The 17,623-nt window shown below is 44.2% G+C and overlaps 1 protein-coding gene across 2 annotated transcripts; it reads left to right on the forward strand.

The window, feature by feature from the left end:
* Positions 1-129: 129 nt before the first annotated feature.
* LOC102561577 (histone PARylation factor 1) lies at positions 130-15,480 on the forward strand. Of its 2 annotated transcripts, none has more exons than XM_006275361.4 (8): positions 130-259; positions 357-516; positions 2,589-2,778; positions 3,139-3,237; positions 6,158-6,308; positions 10,780-10,867; positions 11,501-11,673; positions 15,216-15,480. In XM_006275361.4, exons 1-8 carry the CDS (start codon positions 194-196, stop codon positions 15,345-15,347), a joined length of 1,059 nt encoding a protein of 352 aa, XP_006275423.1. In that variant the 5' UTR covers positions 130-193; the 3' UTR covers positions 15,348-15,480. The 2 variants fall into 2 exon arrangements, with proteins under 2 accessions (XP_006275423.1, XP_019336942.1); XM_019481397.2 differs by having other exon boundaries at positions 189-266.
* Positions 15,481-17,623: the final 2,143 nt, after the last annotated feature.

A 17,623-nucleotide genomic window follows, 5' to 3' on the forward strand; every position in this document is an offset into this window, starting at 1 on the left:
GGAGGGGGAGGAGAAACTGCGGCCCGCGAGGAAGGACACGGGTGACGTCAGCGGTGCGCCGGAGTCTCCAGGCAGCTGCGTTGGGGGCGGGGCGAGGTCCAGCAGCCAAGGGGGTGGGGTGGCCGCTCCGCCCTGACGCTTCCGGGTCGCGACCCGGAAGTGGCCGGCGAGGCGGGACGCGCCCGGCACAAACATGACTGGAGGCGGGAAGCGGAGACCTCGCGCTGGGGAGAGGGAGTCGGAGCCAGAACCGGAGCAGGTGTGGGGTAGGGTCTGGCGGGGATGGGAGCGGAGCGGGGGGTGCCGCGCCTTTGCGCGCTCGCGGGGCTCATGCGGGCGCTGCTTTCCCCCTGCAGTGCGAGAAGCCGCGGGGCGTAAAGAAGAGCCGCTGTGGCCGAGCCGACGGCCCCGGCCCCCTGCGCACGGAGGTGGAGGCCTGCTATCGGCTGCGGATGCCCGAGGACTTCTTCCACTTCTGGGACTTCTGCCAGGAGCTGGATCCTGCTGCGCCCGCGGGTACGTCCTGGCTTCCCTCTCCTCCAGCACCAGGCCTGGGGTCGAGGTGTTGTCTGCCAAGGTAGATATGGAGCCGTCTATAAAGAAGCTTTCCCATTGCTTCTCTCTTTGAACGGGATGATGATAGACACAAGGGCAGCCCTGTGCAGGCTCAGACCTTCCCTCAGCCTTGCCCAGTCTCCTGGGCAGAGAGCGGAGGCTGAACTGGGTATGACCGTGGGGTTTTTCCACTGTTTCTCTCTCACTTGCAGCTTCTAGCATTTCGGGTTCAGGAAGCTCTGATTCCGAGGCCATTGGCAACATGTAGGGGTGCACACTGGTGCATGTGCACCCCCTGGGATTGGTGGTGCACCCCCTGAGAAGCATCGCTGACACTGTCGGTGGTGCCTGTGGGTGGTTGCCAATTGCCACTGGCTGTCACAGACTGACGTTGCTGGTGGTGCCTGTGGGTGGTCACTGACCACCAGTCGGCACTCACAACCCCCCACCCGCAGACACCGCCATGGCCACCTGCAGGAGCTCACGACCACCTGCGGGTGGTCACCGTGCCCCCCCCAGCCTCTAGGGGCACACTTTGTTCATGTCAGAGGCTGTGCCCCTAACTCCCTGCTCAGTAGCTAATAGATCTGGACTGCGTGCTCTGTGCTGTGGGAGGTTCCTGTTATAACCTTAGACTATGTCCCTAACTCTCACGCTCAACAGCTGCTGATGCCCCTTTTCTCCAAGGTTTTGTCCAGTCCCCTTTTGACTCTGGCTAAACTGGCAGCTTCCACAACATTTGGTGGCAACAAGTTGAACACCAGTGACACCCTGTGTGGGAGAAAAAAACTTCCTGTTGTTAGTTTTAAACTACCTACCTATTAATTTCACTGTGTGACCTCTGGTTCTTGAAACTGAATACACCGAGCTTAAAAACGTAGAACAGAGGGAAAACACATATCCTAGAAATCTCTTAAAGTATGTTCCAATACATTTTATTCTTTTTTCTTAAATGCTTTTAATTGCTAAGGGTTTGGCCAGTTGCCTTCAGGTTGGGGAATGGATTTGGGGTGCTGATCCAGGGAATCCAGACCCTAAAAGTAACCTTTTTAGAAACAATGGGGAATTGTTCATGTCAAACAGGAAATGTTTTCAGACTTCTATAGGAGAGCATAGGGCGGTTACCTTGTAAGGGGAGCAATCTCTTCTAATCTGCATATCGTAAAATTAAATATGTTGTGGTTTTTCAAGCCACGCAACTGTTACTTTGGGAAAGCAACAGTACTTGCTATATATGGATTGGTGGTTCTCAAACTCCTGTGGAAACAAAGTCACCTTTAATAGTCTCAACGTGCCTTGGGGAAATGTCAGATCTTCGGACATTTATACATGTGCTCTGGGAGGCGGGTGGTGGGGCTTTAATAAAGCGGTTCCAAGAGCTGCTCTGATTTAAAGTGCCTGGAGTGTCACATGTATTGGCATCCCCATGCTGAAAAATGGCGGTGGGGACTGCCATTTTTCAGCATGAGGATGTTGATACACTTGACTCTGGAGTCTGCTCCATGCTCCAGCAGACTTAATTAATTACACCACGTTGGAGCAGCCTCAGTGCAGCTGTAAGGCACTTAGTTTTCACTCAGAGCAACTCTTGCATTGCAAAGCACTCAGACCACAGCAGGTCAGAATGTTTTGAGTGCTGTGGATTACTTGAAATCTCTGGATTTATCTTGTGAATCAGATTTGCCCATTTAACCATGCTAACATTGCATGGCATTCCTAAAAGGATCTCAAGGTGCCCCAGGGCACCACAGCTCCCTGGCTGAGAATCACTGATATGAATGAAAACTGTCTGCTTTCACACACAATGCTTGAGCCATAAAATTTTAGCAAAGAAGCTGTCTGCATATGAATACAAAAACACTTTATGTGGGTAAGAATCTTTCATCTTCCAATTCTTGTGCATGGCACAAGAGGAGACTTGGGCCTGATTGCAGAGGGACTAGGGGTGTAAGGGCTTGAGTTTTGTTTGTGTCTTTTAGACCTTCCTAAATCCCCCAGAAAGCTTGATACTCTTCATGGTTTGCTTTTTGCAGAAGCACTTGTATCAAGTGTTGGACTTAAGCTGGTGGGGCCTTATGATATACTTGCTGGAAAACACAAAAAAGCAAAAAAATCAACAGAGTTGAACTTCAACCTTCACTGGAGGTTTTTTTACGACCCTCCTGAATTCCAGACTATAATTGTTGGAGATAGCAAAACACAGTATCACATGGGATATTTCAGGTATTTTGTATTACTTAATCTTTTATAATTGCAGAAATGCGTGATTATTTTCCTCTACTTGCATAGAAGGGTGGAAAGAGTGTGGGAATGAGGCACCACTAGAATGACAGAACCTCTAATTTTTTTTTTCTCTGAATACTGAAAAATTTCAGTTCATGTCTTTAGCAGAACTGGGAAGACTATAGATGAAGCCTAACTTTAGATATAAAAATTAGGCCCTAATAGTACAGCATGTCCAATTTTGAGAGAAGCCTAGAACTTGCACCTCTGATGCTCTATTTAAAGTGGAATTGGCATTTATGAAAAGATGCTAAAGGAATGGAAAATACCAACCTTAAATATTTGCATATTGTTTTATAGGGATATGCCAGATGAACTTCCAGTATGGGTTGGTGTAAATGAAGCTAAGAAAAGCTGTGTGATTTCTCAAGTTGGAGACAACATATTTGCTGCAGTCAAGTAAGGTTTAATGCTTTCTTTCCAGCATGTAGGAAAACTAATTGCATTTGCTTAAGAACTAAAAGCTGGGGGATACTACAGATAGTTGCATTTAACTATGTAACAACTATCCTTGTTTCCCAGCTTTTTTTTCAAACTTTATTTCTCACCCCCTTCTTCCAAAAAGCCAGCATCCTAATATGATTTTGGAGACTGGAGGGTTATAGCTGCTGGTGACTTGAAGAATTCTCTGAAGTCCCTACAGAGTAATTTTCAAAATGATTTCTCCTATGGTTCCTTTCATAAACCTAATAGGCAAATGGATATTTTGGCTGGCTGGTCTCACCTCTGCAGTTATATTGAATTAACCAGGGTTATAACCTCAAAGTTAATTTATAATGGGTTTTTTTATTTTATTTCTGAAGGAAATAAAGCATACTTGGTGTACAAGGGATATTCATAGTGTAAAAATCAACTAATATTTATTTGTCATAGTGATTATAGTCTGCATATTTTAGCTAGCTTATGAAGGGAGATGAAGCAGTGGTGAAGGGAACTTGGAACATTTTTTACTAAACAGAAGTATCTAGCTCAGTGATTCTCAACCTTAGACTCGAGTCACTTTTCCTTAACTTTTCTGAATTGGGAGGCACCTCAGTTCACAAACACTGTTCTAGCAGCAGTTATTTCTGTACCCTGGGTATGGGGAGGGGGCGGGAATATGAGTGGAGCTGTTCCGAGAAACAGGAGAAGGAAGAGTATGGGAGGCCAGACAGAGTCTTATCTACCACTGCACGGGCTTATGCAGGGGCTGCAGGCTCACAGTAGGGACCTGGGGGTGAGTTCCCTTCATCAGCCTCACTCGCTCTTTCCTCTCATGGGTGCTGGCAAATTGTGGCTGTAAAAATCTTAGGTTAGACACAGTGACATACCATGGGTCTCCGGTGCCCAGGGACCAATGTTTCCGTTTGCTCCCCTGCTCCTTCTCATAGCAATACTTAGTCACGTCACGCGGTAAGAACTCTGAAGGGCTGGCATCCCAGGGCCATGGGCCCCTTCTGCGCCCCCCCCCCCCCCCCCCCCGGGTTGGTCTGCCACTGGTTAGATGTGGCTTGGAAAGAGGCAAAGTGCTGCCTGATAGCAGGGGATGGAGTGGGGGGAGCCAGACTAGAGGGGAATCCAATCTCTGATCCATCTGTCTGGCCCCTAAAGTCACTAGTCTCCCCCACCCCACTGGCTTCCATTCCAGTACTCTTCCAGTTAACACCTGGGTCTCGTGCCCTGGTTACACACCTAGAATCAGGGAAAATTGTTCCCTGTGCCCGTTTTCAAGAGGGGAAATGGGAAGGGCTTCAGTAGAGGGCTTCCTGGTAGACCGGGAAGGGCTTCAGTTCCTACTGCAGCTGCATCTTGGTCTGAAAAAAAAAAGATATGCCAGACAGTTCCACCTGGCTATGGCAGTGATGGCTCTGCAGGCCCTAGTTGAGAACCACTGATTTAGCTTAACCTTTTATTTTTGTCTACATAAGTGAATCTTGCATTCCATAATATGATAAACAATAAAATACCATTTCTCAGTTGGGACAGAATTTTCTTTCATATATCTTGGAGGATTAAATGTGCAAACCGTAAGATTTAATGTGCTCTACTATCAATGAATAAACAAGCTAGAACTGTGGATATCTTTCAGATGAGTCATAGGGAAAGTTGTCTTCTTGTCAATTTGCATCCTTCTCTACAGAATGACAAGAATTTTTCTATACTATAGGACTCTTTTCTTTAGAATCTCAGACATGTAACTTTTAACGCAATACATGCTTCATCAAACTTCAGGTATACCTGGTGGTCTTGCACTTGTGTGTGCTTTCTCCAAAATGTTGGTGAATTCCAGTTATAGGTTAGAAGATGCATCTGTAGTAAATATTGTAGTCTTGCAAATGTGCTACCCCATAATCGGAAAATGCTTAGGCTGATCCTCCCTTCTGATACTCTCCAGACATGCTAGTTCTATTTCTTTAGCGTTATAATTCTCGTGCAGTGCCGCCTTTGTCTGTAAAGTACCCACTGCAGCTTGTGGAGTTTATTTTTTTTTATGTTAGCGTTTTCTCTTAGTGATGAGTTTGATTTTTCTCTTTGTATGTTTGTTCAAACTTGTTATCTTTTTAAATCCTTCTTCTCTTTCAATTAAAGCACATTTTAATGGTTAGCACAGCTCTTTTAGGGAAGCACTAGTTCCATTTCAATTTCTACTTCTTGAAGAACCTGGCTGCATGAACATAAGCACTATATACAACAGCAGTACTTATTATTAGATTGAAAATAATAATAGATAAGTAGATTTGTAGACAACAAAATTATGCAGATCCCAGTCTTTTAAATTCTTCTCTTTTATGGGATTAAACAGAGAGAGGCAAAACATACCATGGCATAGAAGTGTTCTTTTTTTAACTTGTAGTTCTTAGACGTTGCATCCATTAATGACTTGGGTTGAAAACTGATGTGTTCCATGCAACCAAATCTGATTTAGCTCTTTGTTTGCAAGCATAATGATATAAGTTGTTTTGCAATTACTCATTACCTTTTCCTAGAAAAGCCGAGTCTCATTTGATGCAAAGTATAAGGATCAAATATATATATTTGTATTTGTGCAGGATTTGGGTAAGGTGCAATAAAGGCATGAATCCAGAGGCTTAAAAAATAAAAAGAAATTGAACAGTTGCCTCAACTGATGAGCATCTTCCACCACTTGTGCACAAGCACAAAGTTGAACAAGAAACCTAATTTCTGGTACTTAAGTGGATCATTGCACCTAAACTTCTAAAGTAGGGCTTTTATATGTTGTATATGTATATGTAACCTTTTTAATAATAAGACCAAATAGGAGGCTACCTTTTTAATTTAATAAAGGATGTATTGTGTAATGGATTTTCCTTTGTTTCAGATTATATTTGTCAAAAAAGCTAAAGGAAGTGACGGAGAAAAAGAAAAATTCTGTTTTCAAAGACGTTGATGAAAAACTGACAAGAACAGCAGAAGAATTGGGTTATTCACTGGAGCAGAAAACCATGAAGATGAAACAGAGAGATAAGAAAGTATGACTCTTTTTTTTTTCTGATCTGCTGGGTATAAAAGCTACTCCTTCTAAACTAGATTTATTTCTTCACTAACTTCCTTTTTCTCCCCTTCTTCTATAAGTATCTTGCAATAGCACTCTCCAGAGCTAATTCTGTTCTGAACATTGCTTAAGGATCAACACTTGCTAAAATCGGGGTGGGTAATTATTTCAACTGCAGGGCTGCTTAATGAGTTTTGGTGCTCTGTTGAGGGCTGCAAGGGTAGCCCTGCCCCTTGACAGGTGCCCCATCCCCTGGGTGCCATCTTGGGACCAGAAGTCCCTCCCCTTGCCCTGGAAGTACTCCTTTTGGGAAGGGTGTTTGCTGTCTTGGAACTGAAAAAACAATTTATAAGCCAAAAATCAACCATCTACAATAACATATTTTAATTTTATTGCAAAAAAGTATTTGTGTGCGTTTTCATCATGTATATAGAGGTGATTGCATAAGAGCTCAAAATGAAGTCTACTCATGTATAGTGTGTATGGTGGGGAGGGTGTGGCTGTATGTATATTTGGTTTATGGGATGGGGTGTGGGTGGGTATGGAGTGTGCAGGAAAGTGTGGGTGAGTGTGGAGTATGTGGGGGGGGTGTGGAGTTTGTGGAGGGGGAAGGTGTGTGTGGGGGGGGCCCTACAAACAAACCCCTGTATTGCGCATAGCCCCTGTTGCCAGCGGCAGCAGCAGGCAAAACCCCCTGGCGGCATGCAATCCCAGAGAGCTTCAGACTGCACATGGCAAGGCACGGGGTTCACATGCCTGAGCCTCATGCTTCTGGGAGGAGCCCCGCGCAATGAAAATGGTGGTGGAGGTCATGGGGCTCATCTGGGGCGGCAGGGAGAGGGGTGGAACTGGTCCAGTTCCATAGTGTAGAGCTCCCTGCCATTCCCCATGACCTACACGTAGCAGTAAGTGGGACCAGGCCTCGGGCTCCATCACGAAAGGCTCCCAGCAGAGGTGTGTGGCTCGGGCAGAGTACCAGGAAATTCATGTGAGCCCCACGCGATGGAGCCAGGCGGAACCCATGCCCTTGCCAGCCCAGGCTCTGCGGTCCTGCCACCCTGCCATGGGTCTCTGCTGGCTATAGGGTGCTGGTACAGGCCCCACACTCCTGCCCAGCTGCCACCACTTCTCCTGCCTGCCTGTCACAGCCGCCCTTCCCCTGCCTGCTGTCGCTTGCCTAGCTGTGGGACGGTCCTGATCCTGGCCTCATAAGTGAGGGTGGAAGTGCAGCATGTGCTCGCCCCATGCAAGCACAGCAGGGGCAGCCCGGGGCAAGGCCGGACACAGTGAATTGGTAGGCACCCGTCAGCAGACCAGATGAAATCCCCTCATGAGCCGGATCCGACTCCCAGGCCATATTTTTGCCTGCCTTGGACTAGAGTGTTAAGAATTGTTAGCCTAACTTGTTTCCCCCTAGGGAGAAGTTCTTTTGCTCTGATTTTCACAGCCAGGGAGTAAATTTGACAGAACTTGTGCATTACATTGTGGCTTTCAGCCCATTATAGCCAGTCCACCATGCACTTTTTTGGTGAATATTCTTCTAGCACATGGGTGGCCAAACTACAGCATACATGCTGTAAGTTGCAAAGTGTCTGCATGTGGCATAACAGATCAGGGAAGAGACAAGCAGCATAGCAGCAGAAGGAAAGCAAAAGATCAGGCAGAGGAAGGGGATCATTGTAGCACTTAGTGTGAGGTTAATTTGTGATACGCCTACTGCAAACGGTCCATGCTGCACTAACACAATACTTTATTTATTCATTTATTTTTCAGCTATCCTTGTACTGATAGTTCTTGGTCACTTTCCTAGTCTGTTCTTTCAGGACAGTTAAGCAACTGTCTTGCTTAACCTGCCCATGTATATTAGGAACGTTCTCTTTGGTCTGTCAGCCAAATAGGCTAGGGACAGAAGCTACGCACACATTCGTTTAAGTGATCAGAAACTGGTTTAAACCTGTAACGGGACAGGAGTACAGTGCACATAAACCAGTTTCAAAACTGGTTTAAGATGAACCTGGTTGAATGTAGTATCTTACTTAATTGATTTAGTTTAAACTGGTTTATGAAACTTGTTTCACAACCCAACTGTGCGCCAGAGTTATGCTCCAGCGCCCCCCAGCTTCTGGCTTGAGCCACTGGAGGCATGCGGCTGCATTTCCTGAATCAGAAGTAAATGTCTGTTTGTTTGCTTATTGGTTCAATCTTCGCAGCTTACACTAACCTGCAAAGACCAAGTCAATTCAGCCTCGGGTTTTTTGATGGTGCGTACTTACCCATAGCGTCACAGGGGAGTCGCCACAATTCTTCTGTCGTCTTTCATTAGTTAAGAAGTAGCTGGTGCTGAAATCACTCTTTATATATATGTTCTATATGAGAGAGTGTGATATGACCCATCCCAGCAAGCTAAGTAGTCAGTACACCTCCCAAAAAGCAAAGTAGACAACTGTCACCTGGTGTGGAATAATGCTAAGTTCTTTTTGTGAAAGTGCCTGCTACTTAACAGTCACTAGCACCTCCCGGACACAGCGGTTGTCCTCAAGAGGATTATATTACAATTGTACAGTTAAAGCATTTATTTCAGGCTGCTCAAAGGAAATTAAGGGTTGAATTACTGAAATATAATGCAGTGATCTTTTAGTATGTGTATATAAATTCAATAGATCAAGGATGAAAAGCTACCAGCATGACTAGAAAACTTCTGTTTGTATGTAGAAGCATCTGTCTGGCATCTTCATAGGGAAAGATTATCTAAAATTGGATCAGTCTTCCAGCTACTCCAGAAAAGCTAGATAATGTTCAACTACTGCTAACTGTATTAATATAAAGCTTTTATCTTGCATATTGTATCCACTACCAGTACAGGAATCTTGTAAAAGTAAAAGAATAGTAAACACTATTTTGGGTTGGTCTAATAAAAGATATCAAATTCACCCAAGGAACCTAGTAAACACTGAAACATTTGTAACCAGATGGTTCATATCCTGTTTAATTTGCAGCAGGTTGCTAAATTAAGAGCATTCAGCAGAGCAACTTGCTGTCACTTCTTATTTCCAAGGGTGCTGCTTCTCTGATCTTCTGTAGCACAGTTGTGGTTCTGCATGGCAGACAGGAGAAATAGCACCTGTCTTTAGAAATAAGAGCTGCATTTAACAGCCAAAGCATCCTCTGTCATCCTCTGTAGCTGCATTTTGTGGCTGTGTGGCCTTAGTTCACAAACCTTCAGCTTCACAGGGGGTTAGGAACCTACGCCTGTGAAGTATCCAGGTTGTGCTGTATCATGAATTGCACTTTTTTTTTTTTTTTCAGAAGTCTCTCTTGGTACTTAAAGGCAGTCTGATCTAGCCTCACTTAAATTTACAGGTCAGTGACTAGTGGATGCAACCAGCTGACGGTGTATCGGGTGTTAGGTGGGGAGGGGGTATTTTTGTGTATTAAGCACCTTTTTATTTTTGAGAGAGTAAACAGTCTTAGGAGGTATAATTACCCAGGCTTTCCAATAAAGGATATCATATCTGGATACAGGTAGAGGAGATTAAATGTAAAGGAAAAGAAATTCCCCGAGGATAATTTCAACAATAACAAATTTTTAAAGTATATTTTAACATTAAACATTTCAAGTGCCTATCCCTCACAGGTGGTTTGGGTCCAAAAATGTAGTATAGATAAAACATTGAATGGAACAAATAAAACTTAGGTTTGGGTCAGTTCAAAGCCAGGGTAGTGCTAATTTGAGGGTATTACAAGCAAATCCTCACCTTGTTCTTCATTTTGTTCTTAGCACTTAAGACAAAGGCAGTGAATTATGATCCACTGGTCTAAGTCATCACATGTACAATGACAATGCTTGCGCAGACTGATGTAAAGCAACTTCTTGCTAACTTGTGCCTTCTGCTGTAAAATAGCCAAACTGGACATGAGCTGCATGTAGAGAAAACATGCAAGAAGTGTTTAATATTACCTAATTCATTATAGATAAAAAAACGAGTATAGCTCCGTATACACAGAAATGCTGGACCTGGTGATTTTGTTACTACCTTTAACATCCAAAAGAGCCAATAGCAATATGTTGTTTGCATAGCCAGTCAGAAAGAACAAATTGTAGTTTTCTATCTCTAAATTATCAGTGGTCTTGCAGTGCAATGTAAGTATCCCTCAACAGCATGCATTTTGAAAAGTTTCATTACTCTAATATTTCCATTTACTTGTGATGTTTGAAATTTGATAGTCATTCTTGCCAGCTAACCTCTGTGCACCTTTATTTCTGGCCATAAAGGTGCTCAGGGCAAAAGGTCATTCAGAAGATAATGAATGAATAGTGGAACACTGTCAGCATGTTGCTATCAGGTGTAAGCTGGTGGTATTTTTGTGTATTTGGTCTTTGCTGTTTTGTGAAGGTGATGCATCTTTCTTTCCCACCGCTGCCCCCACCCCTTTTCTTTTCCCCCCAGGTAGTGACCAAGACATTTCATGGAGCAGGTCTTGTTGTTCCTGTAGACAAAAATGATGTTGGGTACAGAGAGCTCCCTGAAACAAATGGTAATTTATCTTAATTTTTTTTTAAGTAAAAATATCCTTGTTGAGATTTAACTTAAGCACATTCTTTTGCTTTAGGTTTTAAGCTTCTGCTGAGCTGCAAAATATAGACTGCATTCACACTGCTTCAATAATAGCATGAGAAGTGTACAACATTTTGCATATGTATATTTGATTTGTGAACTTTTTTTTAATAGACAATGAAAGAGTCCAGTGAAACACTAAATTCAATTAAATCCGGTCACCTGGTTTTCGTCTGTATTGGCACTGAGACATGCTCCATTTTTGTCTGATTATACAAACTCCATTGTAAGGATTCAGTTATGTCATTAACATGACAAAATGTATTAAAGAGTCCTGAGGCAGCAGCCACTTCAAATGTGTCCAGTTCTTGGGAGTAATTGAAGGAGCAGCACCTGCAGACTCTGGAGCATGGGTTTTCAGCCACTTCTACCCATGCTATCAGAACCATCAGTTTTTTTTCTTCCTGTGACCCTGTATCCAAGAATTCCTTGCATCTTCAAACTCTTTTTTGTGCTGCTTTCAGTGAAAGGGATCCGTGTACTTCCTGTGACCTATTGTCTACTTGGTATACAAATGTAAATTAAATACCAGTTTTTAAATGTTTTGTTGCAGCTAATCTTAAAAGAATTTGTAAGGCAATTGTGGATGCTCCTAGCGATGAGGAGAGACTGAAAGCCTTTGCTCCCATTCAGGAAATGATCACTTTTGTTCAGTTTGCAAATGACGAATGTGACTATGGAATGGGATATGAACTGGGAATGGACCTCTTTTGCTTTGGGTCACATGTAAGTACTAGAATGGTTCTAGTTCTAGGAATATATATTTTAAATCACACAGTCAATTTCATTTGTTTATCTACTCGAGCATGATGAGATGCAAAAGGTAACATTGTGAAAGTGAGGGGAAAATGTGAACATTTTTGTTAAGAATTGAACAGGGTTTTTGGGGGGTTATTTTTTTGGTTTCTCTGGTCTTTGATTTGACAGAGCTAGTTAGTTTGCTGTGGTAGTCTAATACTAGACAGGTTGGGCTCCTGAGGTGGAGCAGGTTGGCACCTTTTTAGGCTATGGACAGAAGTTTTATGTAAACTGATTTAAGTGATCAGAAACTGGTTTCAACCTGTAACAGAACAGAAGTTCAGTGCACATAAACCAGTTTCAAAATGGCTGAAACTGGTTTAAGACAAAACCTGGTTGGATGTAGTATCAGACTTAACAGATTTAGGTCAAACCAGTTTATGGAACTTCTGTCCCAGATCCCTTCCTGGTTCAAGTTAACTCAGTATCCCAGAGTGCTTTGTAGAGAGCAGGCTTGGCCCTGCCCCTCTGCTCCCTAGCCGGAGCACTATCACTGCTGAGAAGTGAGTAGGAAACCTGGCTCCAGACCACAGCCAGGTCTGCTAGCCAGGGGTGGTGCAGCCCTTTCCAGGCTATTCCCCCACCTGCCACTGGAGCAAAGGAAGGGGGGTGGCCAGACCCTGAGGCCAGGCAGGCAGAGTGAGGGAGAGGGCGCTTTAAGCCCCCTCCCCCGGCTCAGGACACCAGCCAGGGTCTGCCTGGCAGGGGCTGAAGGAGGGAGAGGAGTTTAAATCACTCTTCCTCCCCTTTGCCTCAGCATGCAGGCCTGGGGCCAGCATTACACCCCCTCCACTTGAGCTGAAGGGAAAATCTTGGCAGTAGCTGCTGCCCCTCTGCCAAGCAGATCCCTGCTGGGGTCCCATGCAGGCAATTGGGGTGAGGTTTAAATCCCCCCTCCCCTCCTCACTTGCTGGCCTGGGCTGGAGTCTGACACCCCGCCCCCGCACTCCTGCTCCAGTGGGGAGCAATGGAAAAGCCTAGCAGGGGCTGCTTCCCTTTCCCACCCCACTCCCAGGAGATACCTTGGCTGGGGTCCCTGCAGGCCAAGGTGGAGGTTTAAATCGCCCTCCCCAGTCATACTCAACAGGCCTCCCAGCACATGCAGGGAGTAGGGAAAAGCCTGGAGGACTTCTTTTCTCCCAGCTTCCTTCCACCACTCCTGAAGGGAAGGGAAGGCTTGCTTTAGCATCCCCAGGTTCTTTCCTGAGCCACTGCAGGCATGTGGCAGCATTTCTGGAGTGTCTGTTCACTTGCTTTTCGGTTTTATCTACACAGTTTAGACTAACTTACAAAGAATGAATCGATTTCAGCCTTGGGCTTTTTGACTGTCTGTACTTAGCCTTTATAGACCAGTGGATTCTCGGTCTTTTTAGACTCAAGGTAACCCTTAGAAAATGCCAGTTTTTAGCTTTCACTATAGAAAAATAAAAGATTCTTCTGTAGCAAAGAACTCAAAGACCATAATGAGTCAGAATGTGTTTGACACTGGATTCCTGTTTGACATCTCTGGCTTTATCTTGGGGAATCATGCTTTAGGTGTTTGCTTTAGAGAATTAGACCTGCAAGGTATGCACTGTGGCACCCTGGTTTTGAAATACTGTTATGGGCTAACAGAGGTATTGGTTTTCATAGGCTGCAGCCTGCTTCATCAGATGCTACATGGATAGACTTGCACAGAGCAGGGGTACTAAACACATGACACAGTGCAGTAGGGTGCCTGTCCCCCTCAAATCAGCCAAGCTAGCAATAAAAACCCCAAACAGCCTAAAATCCATTATACTTTAAGCATTCATGCTTTACGCAATTTTAATGCTTTTCATGAAGTGATTCACAGTGGGTATTATCTTCTCAAATGATAACACTTTGCAAATGTTTACAGTACCGTGAGGAGTCCATATTCAGCCATTTTTAGAAAACCTGATGCTGTGAAATATTACATTTGTTGGAGGTGGGCAGAAAAAATGGAGTGAAAGAGGACTTTAATTTTTCGGTAAAGGATGGGTGGGAGAAAGGACACTGCCCATTTTAAACTTAAAAAACTAGACAGGATGTCTGTGTAGTCGCATAGTCGGTCTACGTCCATTTATTGTCTCCGTGCACAAACATTAATTCACTTATTCTATACCTGGTTCTTCAAATAGTGTGACCCTACCTGCCAGAAGCTGTAATTACTACATCAAGATACAGAACAACACTACTAGCTTCCACTTTCCATTCAGGCTTAAGTAACCCATTGTTTAATTTCTGTAAAGCAGCAGTAATGGAAGTGTTTAACCATGCAGCCAGGTACCTTTTCTTTTAACTGGTGTGGTATCACACCATGTGTAATGTATCAAAGTGGTAAAAGAAAGAACATGTTTGCTGTTACTGCAGTCCTTACTGGACTGGAGAATCTTATCTTCCCTCAAATCTGTGCAGCACGATGTGATGACAACAATCTATCTAGTACAAAATAAGCAGCTACATGTTTTAGTTGCATGGTGTACACTTGCACATTACTGATTGAGGTAAACAAATTGTAATTGGTTTGGGTTTTTTGATTTCTCTGTGTTGTCATTTTGAATGCAAATTCTCCATGGAGTTTAGGGAAGACTAAACTTTTTGGAACTTTCTAGGATAGTTCTTTATAGATTAAATACTATTCTTGGCCTAAAAGATCACATCTACCCAAAGAACTTATTGAACCAGACGAGCAGTTGGAATAAAGTTTTTTGCAAGTTTCCAGGCGCAAGCACCCTTCTTCGTTCCTTGGAGATCTCAGAACGACAGCAGTCTCTCCCTATGCCTGATGAAGGGTGCTTGTGCCTAGAAGCTTCGAAGAACTTTGTTCCAACTACTCAGTTGTGATATCTTTTATGAGACCAACTACCCAAAGAACCTTGCTTGTCTATGTCCCTTAGACCAACATGGCTACAACCAAAACCTTACTTGACATAATACATTCTTTAATATTAAAAGTTGTTCCCTCATTTCAGCATAGAACAATGCTTGATTTTAGGATTCAAGGATTTTGTAATTTGATTGTCTAAAATATATATTTTTAAAAACCTTTAATACAGTTTGACCTAATCTTCTCCCCCACCCCCTAGTCTCTTACTATACATGATCTGCTTCCTTGTGTGTTCAGAGCCTCAATTTTATAGCTACTGTCAGCTAAACATTAATTTGAAGTGTATCATTGCTAAAGGGAGATAATACCACTTTGTCATGCATGATACTAATTGAGCTTGTGTTGAACGCTGTACTTGCATTGGGATGAGAGTTGAAATAATGAATCCAAAGGAACATGGAAAACATTGCTTGGTTCTTGGGACTTCTGTAATAATCTCCAGCTAGAGAAAGGGTTGGCCCTGCCTATTGTTTTGCCAGATTTGATGAACAGCATATTTAATGGACTGTGCTCAGACTTCACAAGAAGCAGTTGTCCCTTTGCTCTGTCCAACTCTGCTGTTTCCTGTCACTTTTTGCAGTATTTCCACAAGGTGGTCGGACAGCTGCTGCCTCTTGCCTACACTCTGCTGAAGAGGAATTTATTTGCTGAAATCATTGAATCGCACTTAGCAAACAGAAGTGCAGAGACTCCAGACCAGCTGGCAGCATGAGCCAGAGAAGGGGCGGCAACCCGTTTCAAGCATTAATGGAGTCAAACTTGTTTTCTTGCACAGAGCCAGTGCAAGCTGTGCTGGTGATGTGATGTTGTTTCCTATGTGTGATAAATAAACTGTTTTTTCTAAATGAGTGAGTGCTGTGCCCTGGAAGACCTGCGTAGTCAGGGGAGGGAGAAGATAGCATCTCTACTTTGGTCACTTACCTCCAAGTCCAGCCAGGTGACACCACCTGACTGCATGTCTCAGCAACTCCTACTTCTATTTCCTCCTGAAGTCAGGATCATTTTCAGCCCTGTAGCAAGGACAGGACCCTGCTGAAGGAGGAGAGTTGTGAGTGTGACAACATCTAGTGAACATCTGTCCTGTGGTGTGTGCAGCGCTGACCCAGCCATGAGAGCCCAGCTGTCTTGCCCACCAACAAGCTGATTGCCAGCTCTGATACAGTCTATGGCCTCTGCTGCTCCCTGCTACGTAGGGCCTCAGGTTGCAAGGGTTTGGTCTGTGACTTGCTCTGCAGCCCTCCCTAGAGCAGGAGAAAAGTCCCTCCTTCCTCTGAGCTGCTTCTGGGCCTTTGTTCCAGCCCATATAGGGGTGCAGTGTCAGAAGGCAGAGCCATGACCCTTCACTGTCCTTTGTGGGTGTAGAGAGGCTTGGACAGGGGCCAACATATTTGCTGCTCTTTTCATATGTTAGCCTGTACCTCTTCAGGCTAGCATCTGCCCTGGAGCACAGAGGAACAGGAGTGACTGATTCTTAGCTATGATCTAGCATACAAGTGCCACTCCCTGTTCTCTCCCACCTTCCTTTCCAGCACTTTTGGTGTCAGCAGGCGAGTGCTGTGGGCTCCTGTGTGGCCCTGGATGCCTATTGCAGGTGCTGTGCTGAAGAAATGTGGCCTTGGCTTTTTACCTGCAAGGTGATCTGTGGGCAGTGCTGCAGAAGAGAAGCCCCTCACATCCAAGGCAGTGATCAGGCCTGAGTAGATGCCACATACCACCACCTCTTCCCTAATCCAACATACTGTTCCCAGGTGCCCACCAAATATGCTGGATGCTCTGTTTGAGAGCTGTGATTGATATGCAATCCTGGTACTCGATGCTGAGGCTTGTTAGGGTCCAGCAGTAGGAAGTTGGCACCAGTGGTACACACTGAAGACAAAAGGGGGTGGGATGTGCCTCTTCTTCTAGGCCCTTGATTCTACCTCTGAAACTCAGCTGGCACATGGAGGGGCAAAGAGAGTCCTTCTTCCTCCCCTCCCCAGCATTAGTATTATAGGGCAGCATCTCTGTCCAAATCACTTGGCTGTATGGTAGTGACAATGATGCTCTGTGGTTTGTGACCTGAAGTAGTCTTAAAATATGAAAAAGGAGCTGTTTAGACCTACAGTATTTAGCAGAGGCAGCAAAGTATAAGGTCACCTATGAATAGGGTCACTGCAGAAATCAAAGCATGATTTCATGGCATGAAGTTCAGAAGGGGTGCTTTCAAACATCTGGCAGACGTGTATCAGCTATGTTGCAAGCTTCAGATAAGCACTTCTGCTTCCTCTCAAGTTGGCTATATATGATTTTCCCTTAATTTTCAGTACAAGAAAACTTTTCTTCAAAGTCTGTATGGATTATGCTAGAGCCTGTACAATCACAGGGTGAATGAAGGCTCTAAGAATGGCTTCCTATGGCACTAGGATGGGTTATGAAAAGTAATGCGAAAAATCCTAATTATTTTTGCTTTCTTCTTTAGCACCTTAATTTTTCAAGGCATCTCTTCATTCATGCTCAGCCTAAGTGCCATCCCCGTTCAACCTGCATTACCAAGCATCCCCAAGCAGTGTAATGAAGACACAATCCACTTCACTGTGTGTATCTCCAGATCACTTTAATTGGTATTATTTTACCTTAAATTATTGCACATGCCCCAGTGAACTTCTCTTCAGTTTAAAGACACACAAGGAAAACAATATGATTATTGTCTTATACTGACTTCCCATTTTACTTATTAGAAAGGCAGCACCACATCTGCTTCCAGTAATCTTCAGAGAATGACAGAAGTATTACTAGTTAAAAAAAAACAAAAACAAATGACTATAAAGAAATAACTGATCAGCATCACAAGATACTGTAGAATGGCCTGGCAGGCTGCCCCTGTTCTATCTGGCCTGCAGGGCCCCTAAAAATGTTAGAAAATTAATTATCATCTGCCTGTGAGTGCCTGTCAAAGATGACAACATGCCAGTGGCAGCAGGGCCCAGGAGGAGGGGTCACAACCCAACA

The sequence above is a fragment of the Alligator mississippiensis genome, chromosome 2 (assembly GCF_030867095.1).
Source record: "Alligator mississippiensis isolate rAllMis1 chromosome 2, rAllMis1, whole genome shotgun sequence".
NCBI classification, from domain to species: domain Eukaryota; kingdom Metazoa; phylum Chordata; order Crocodylia; family Alligatoridae; genus Alligator; species Alligator mississippiensis.

Excerpts from the sequence above, each read along its gene's own strand:
- LOC102561577 (XM_006275361.4), top strand. The coding sequence starts at position 194 with ATGACTGGAGGCGGGAAGCGGAGACCTCGCGCTGGGGAGAGGGAGTCG. Across the intron at positions 2,779-3,138 it reads TATCACATGGGATATTTCAG|GGATATGCCAGATGAACTTC; the intron begins GTATTTTGTATT and ends ATTGTTTTATAG. Across the intron at positions 6,309-10,779 it reads TGAAACAGAGAGATAAGAAA|GTAGTGACCAAGACATTTCA; the intron begins GTATGACTCTTT and ends TTTTCCCCCCAG.